We start from the raw sequence: 6,706 nt of genomic DNA on the forward strand, positions 1-6,706 counted from the left end.
CTTAATATCACTTTATTTACAGATCAATTAAAATCAAGCTTATGACTGATAAGAAAACACATTGTTCACAGGGGACTCATACAACTTGTTTTTTAATTTTAAGCATTTGGGTCTAAATTAAGACCACAAATGAGGTTTATTTTCTTGTCATGATTATATTTCAATAAATTCTTAAATCAGTCAAAAAACTGAAAAATTCCTATCGCAATTTCCTAGAGTCCAGGTGGACATGTTCAAGTCACTATTTTGTCCCATCAACAGTCCAAAATCTGAAGATATTGGATTTACAATGATATTAAACAAAGAAAAGCAGGACATCCTCATGCTTGAGAGGCTGGAACGAGTTCTTTTTTTGACTTTTCTCCTTAATGAATAACCTAATTGATTAATCAATTATCACAAACGTTGTCGATTTACCAACTTCCTATCAACTACTCGTTTCTGCTCTTAGTCAAAGACACTATGCAGCCCTTTTTTTGCGTAAAAGATTTCAGACACTTTTATTATTGTACAAGTGAAACCAGCATAATGCAAGTGATAATACCCATGAACATGAAAGACATTTTTTCTTACTGTATTTACAGAGAAGTGTCTTCACATCACACACAAAAAATCCTTCTACAAAATGAATAATTTGTAAATAACATAACATTAAATAAACTCCACCTACCTTTAGGTTTACAGCTGAGTATGCATATGATGACCATCTTTGCACTGCATAGAATTTATACATACTTTTCCTCATGAACAATGCGGGGTTTCCCTAATAATAATAATAATAATAATAATAATAATACTGCTCTTATGATGCATATAGGCGGTCTGTAAATAAACAATAACAAGAACTAAGTCTTTGGCAAATGCAAATACATTCACTTGACAGATGAAGAAACCATCATTCCAGGTTGATTCAAAGAAATGACTTGGCCTGAAACACGTGAGCGAGCTGAAGTTAGGAGGGAACATGTTTAAGGCATTTAGCTGAAGTCGTTGTCGCCCTGCTTCGTGTAGTTACTGGAGTCCTCAGAATCATCCTATCAGAGTGAATTCGGACGCTTCTGCATCAACCTAGACAAATGACAATACTGGTTTGACTTGGGATGGCTGTTATATCCTTTTTTGTGGTTGAATGCCAAAGACTTAATCAACTTAAATACTAAAGTATGTAAGCTGTGAGAACATAATTTAGTGCACGTCAAGGCAGTGATACGATGGGCCTTGAATTACAAGAAAAGACTGTTAACTGTAAGTGCCTTTTCAGACTAAGACTTATTAGATGAAATAAAGCAAATATGCATCATCAATTTTCTGCATAATAACTCTCCAGTGTTGCAAACCTCCAAAATAGTGCAAAATTAACAAAAAACACAAAAAAGGTTTTGCCTGATGACTTCTTGTATCCTGACAAATAAGACATAGGAAAACACTAGCCAAGCAATCTGCACTTCAGTCATTACGAATTATAAAAATGAAATAAAAAAATTATTTTAAGAATATATTTACTAGTTTTTTTTTTTTGAAATCTTGCAAATAGCGGGCCATGGTGATAATAGTGTCATGGCACCATCTATTTTCAGACTGATGTTTCTTTATTTAGTTCATTTTTAGTTTTACATCTTGATTGTGTATCACAGAGAACATGTCCTAATCTTCTCATGGCATCAGAAGCGATCGATTTATTCATGCTGAATGTTTGGTTGGTGACTTTTCAGATGGATAAAAACAACGTTAGCCTGCCACAGCCTGTGTGCGCTGCTGCTAATCTCCTCCGATCTCACTGCGCTGTCACTGGAACTGAGTAGGAGACAAATGAAAAAAGGAAGAATAAGGCTGCTGCTACATTTTAAGCTCTGGACAGCATCCCTGCAGAGAGCCGTCAAGAAAAGGAATGTACAGTATTGATCCATAATGGGATGAAACTGTGATACTGCTACAGGGGGAAAATAAATTCTGGATATTTTTGTTTTCAGTCTTTTTCTTTTGTCATTTTTTTAAAACCACTGCAATTAGTCACAGTTTTCATTATGTGTCTTTCAGTATCTGATGATGTCTTGTAGATTTGTTTTTTTTTGTCTTTTTTGGGCCTGAATGTCCAAAAAAAGCAGTGAGGAGGGAGGAAGTTGTCTGGAATCCAAAAAAACGTTAAGTTCGTCACTGTGTGAGCTGGGAACATTTTATGCGCAGGTGCTCAGTGTCCAGTGGACCATGCTGCTCACACCGGGGCAATATGGAGGCTGAGGCCATGGTCCTGCAGGTTGATTTGGTTTCCATGGTAACTAGTGACGGTCATAGGCAGTGGCAGCAGTGGGAGGGGCGGAGCCTCTCGATGCGGCACTATAATAATAAGGGGAACCTGAAAGTTAACAGAAGAACGAACCATTTGAAACAACAACACTTATCATTAATAGTTAGAAGTAGCAGTAGATTTTAACCGTTAGGCTTTCACACATAATTACATTTTAAAAAGCTCTTTTACTTCCTGTGGTTGATTGACCATCCACTTAAGATGGGCAGACAGTGCAGTTATGTGTTATGTCACTTTCAATTGGCCTTTGTGTACATTCTTGATCTGCAACTTCTCTGCTCACACTGTAGGTTTGATCAAGAGGGCACAATATGAGTGGTCACACTGAATGTTTAAACAGAACTCCTGAACGAGAATCCCACACAATGCCCATGACTTGAACTCATTTTATTTAGGTGGTTTGATTTTAAAGTCTTTAAGACTTTATGACCTTTTTGGAAGTTACATCCTTGAGACAGACAAAATCAGCTTTCTGATTTCTAGCTGGTGACCCTTAGATTTACAGGCTCAAATGGCACTTTTTCTGTAGATATCTAATTAGGTTAGATCCATGTCTTGGCTGAAAATGTAACATTACAAGTTTTCAGGATGAGGACCAATCAAAATGTTTGGAAAATGTAATATTGATTTGAGTAATGAACATCCCCAAATTCAATAAGGAGCAAGCCAGGACAGCGGATATTGGTTTTAACAGTAGTTTGTTTGCATCAAATCACATTTTTTGTAACTTGTAACCCCACATAATTGTGTAGTTAGTTGCAGTGTCGCAAAGGTTCTTGGATTTTTAAGCATCCTCCAACATAAACAATCATGCAGTCCCTCCTGTCGAACCCATAGAAGTGTACTAGCAGCAGGTGTAGCAGGCCCTCGTCAGCATGGTGAAAATGATAAATGTGCAGTTATGCAGTAGTCACAGAGTAGCTAGGTTTAAGCATTAAAACCACTTAGATTTTAAAGAGATTGTGGTTTAGGTTAAAATGGGTGCTTCCCTAAGATTAAGGAACTTTTGTTGTCATGGTTACAGTCGATTATCACTCTTGTTACAGCCCAACAGACACTGCTAGGGCATGTGGAGAAATCCAAAGCAACATTTTGACAATCGCTGTTTGGCCGAGGGGTTTAGTAAATGGCTGTCATCCACTTCTCGACTCTACTCACTTAGTAATGCTGGGTTGCTGAATCGCCAGGCTTCGTTGTAGGTTGTGTACTGTGGATGACTGTAGGGGTTCCCCGAAAACTCACTCCCTGAAAAACAAAACAAATCAATTAGCATTTCAATGCATCAAACCATTACCCCTTCACATGCAGTAATTTCTCGTCATTCAAAACAGGATGCAATTTGAGGGGCAAAATGATAGTCACTGATGTGCAACTAGTCAAGCAAGTAATTTATTTCTTTTTCATTTCACTTAAGTTATGCAACAGTGAACAATACAGGATGTGACACTGAAGGCGGCTTTCCCTGTCCTATTTATGGATAGCTACCCATTCTTTTTCCTCCAGTGTATTCCAAACCAGCCTAATAAATACAGAGTGGTGATAAACAGTTTCAAACATACATTTTTGATATGTTGCAATAAATCCTGCAGCCAATCTTGGAGGAATTTTAACATCTCTAATCTGGAGCCCCTCCAGTCTCTGGTGTTTCTTGAAGAATTTCATTGCAGTGAAAGTAACCTGGAGCATGTCAGTGAACAGTGCTGTTGGTTCAACACATTTCTTTCTTTTTACGAGACAATAAAGGCTAGATTTTATATGAAGCTGGTGAGAAATGGCTTTGCTTTAACAGTGTTTTGCGCTTGTCACTAAATCTTAGTGGTTGTGTGTAGGATGAATGGGTTGTAACACAAAACCACAAGCCATGGGATTAAGGCCCTCATCTTTCGCTTTGTGCCACATAAGAACAAATGGAAAGTAAAAGTATGTTTGACTTGATGCTTTTCCACCCACATGATTTAACAGTTTTATTAGTCAAAATCCAAACGTAAACCCGGACTGCGCTCCCACCAGTGTGCATCTGCCTTTGTTATTACTGGTAGTTTGAAGTATATAAATAGTATGGTCTATATTTTCAAAATCACTTTTCATAACAGATGCAGAGACAAAAACTAGAAGGCACTTAAAGAGTACATGTGAACTGTATGTCATACTTTATTTAAACTGAAAGGCTTCTGCTTGTCAATTTGATGATGGTAGATGAATGAATACTGCTATTTGGGCCCATATCTGCATTAAGTATGTAATGAGATACATGTGGCTGATTTTTTTATTTTTTATTCAAGTGACTGTAGTAGTTCATACAAAAAACAGTATGGAAAAAAGATTCTTTCTTATTATAAAGGGTCAGTTCACCAAAATTCCACACAAAACTTATCAAATGTAATTTATTCAGTTCTTTAAACACCATAAACAGAATTCATTTCACCTTCACTGTAGTGATGGTGGCAAATTAATGAGAGATGGATGTGCAAATACACAGCAAGATACCACTATAGGTAAGAGGAAATATTTATCTTCATAATTTGGGTTAACTAACCCTTCATTTTTAAAAAATTATTTACAAAAGCATGTATTCCTTGTTTCAGGGCCTCATTTGAAGTTTAAATTTAATGTGCTGCCAGGCTGTTGAGATGACCTGCTAACAGGTGAAAACAACAGGAGCAGGCAATATAGCCTCTCTGACTTGTGACAGCAGTGCTTCCTAAGAACAAAAAGGGGGCCAGTGATGGGGTTGCGGGGTTGGCAAATGATATGCTAATACAGCACACACTCCACTGGTTTCCCCATCCATGTGGCGTAATCACGTCAAAGCAAAATGCTGGTTTGTGTGTTTTGGTGAAAATGTTCGGCGCGTAGGAGCCCAGCACCAAAACTGCATCCCTGTCCTGTTCCTGGCAGTGAAACACAAACCTGGCCGCTTCAGAGAGACACTGATTTGAATATGTACCAGGCTCCCATGCCTCTGCCTTTTGACCCTTAACTGTTTGCTGTGAACCTGAACTGCAGGTTAAGTAGAGGAGGGGAAAGGGATATGCTCTGGAGCACAGAGGCTGGGGAGGGCTGGTGGTTGTGTTTATCGACGGCTGCTGAGGATGGCCACGCGGGGAGATAATGAGCCAATAATGCTGAGAGGAAAGCAGGAAGGAAGGGAGAGCGACTGTCCTCTTCTCTGTCTCTGATCACTTATTCAGTCTGTCTAATCCAATCATACACACAGCGCTAATATAAGGATGTGTGTGGCTCTTACTCTGCAGGTCAATATTCATCGCCTCTCTGTGTAATTTGGCGCTAAAGTCTCTCACTCTGCCTCTTAGCATCTACACCTGTTCGGTTTGAGCACAACGCCACCTGTTAAATAGGTCCTAATGTCAGTGTGAAACAGTGATGTTGTCTCTCACTCACCAGGAACCATTCCAGCGAGCGTGGAGGTTGGGTAGCTGCCCTGGCCTGTGGGGGGAACATGGGGGGGATAGCCAGGTAAGGTTGTGTTGGCCATATCCCGACCTGGAGAGACAAAACAAACAAAAACATACAGCCGTTTTAATGTGTGACCTGTAGAAATATTTTCTCAGGAAGGACGACAAATTGAAAGATGTCTGTGATAATGCAAATCATTTTGTAGAACTGCTCTACAAAAAGTGAAATGACCAACTCTTACCAGTAAAAAGTTCAAACATACTTTCCCATTCAGTTTAATGAATGAGAGTACAAATATCACAAAAGTTTATTTAAATACATTAACTGAGTAAATGAACTTCATATCTGCGCTGTTAGAATTCACTTTCAAAACACAATGCTTTAAACAAACAACTTCATCACACTACATTTCCCAGGCCAACATCAGCTGTTCACTGTAGCCACTATGACTCACCACCACCACCACAGCACGTCAGTCAACACAATAGCTTGGTTTTTGCTGTACTTAATAGACTCAATCTACCTGGGCCAGTCCTTCCAAAAAAAATGTGATCATTTAAACCTGTTTCTTAACACCAGCGAACACCGGCCCCTCTTTCTAACAGGTCAACTAAAGCAAACTAACAGCAGATGTTTTACAGTAAGTAGAATTGTCCAGATTGTCCAACTTATCCAAAATGGCCAACTTTACTGCCTTTTTCTTTGGCTGTAAATGCTAAACATTCAGGCCCCCTTACAGAGCATCAACCATAGCAGGAGTAACTACCCTCAATATTTTATGGACAATGATACACCGGTCAACAGATTTGAGGATGTAGTTGAGAAGTTTAATAGGTTTTTTGTGAATGTGGGTCCTGGTTTAGCAAGTAGCATTTGTACAGACGTCATTATAAATAACAATACAACTGAAAGGAATATGTGTTCTATGTTTCTGAAGCCAATAGTTGAAAAGGAAATTATAGAGATAGTGAATAAATGTGGTAA

General features: G+C 38.6%; 1 protein-coding gene across 1 annotated transcript in view; it reads right to left on the bottom strand.

Annotated features, from left to right (window-relative positions):
• Nucleotides 1-370: 370 nt before the first annotated feature.
• Nucleotides 371-6,706, bottom strand: part of LOC109963018 (paired box protein Pax-2a-like) — a 34,340-nt gene continuing 28,004 nt past the window's right edge. Inside the window, 3 exon segments of the mRNA XM_020605253.1 lie at nucleotides 371-2,334; nucleotides 3,464-3,550; nucleotides 5,708-5,809. Coding sequence (XP_020460909.1) covers nucleotides 2,213-2,334; nucleotides 3,464-3,550; nucleotides 5,708-5,809 — 311 coding nt within the window. The 3' untranslated portion in view covers nucleotides 371-2,212.

The sequence above is a fragment of the Monopterus albus genome, unplaced genomic scaffold, assembly GCF_001952655.1.
Source record: "Monopterus albus unplaced genomic scaffold, M_albus_1.0 scaffold69.1, whole genome shotgun sequence".
Classification (NCBI taxonomy): domain Eukaryota; kingdom Metazoa; phylum Chordata; class Actinopteri; order Synbranchiformes; family Synbranchidae; genus Monopterus; species Monopterus albus.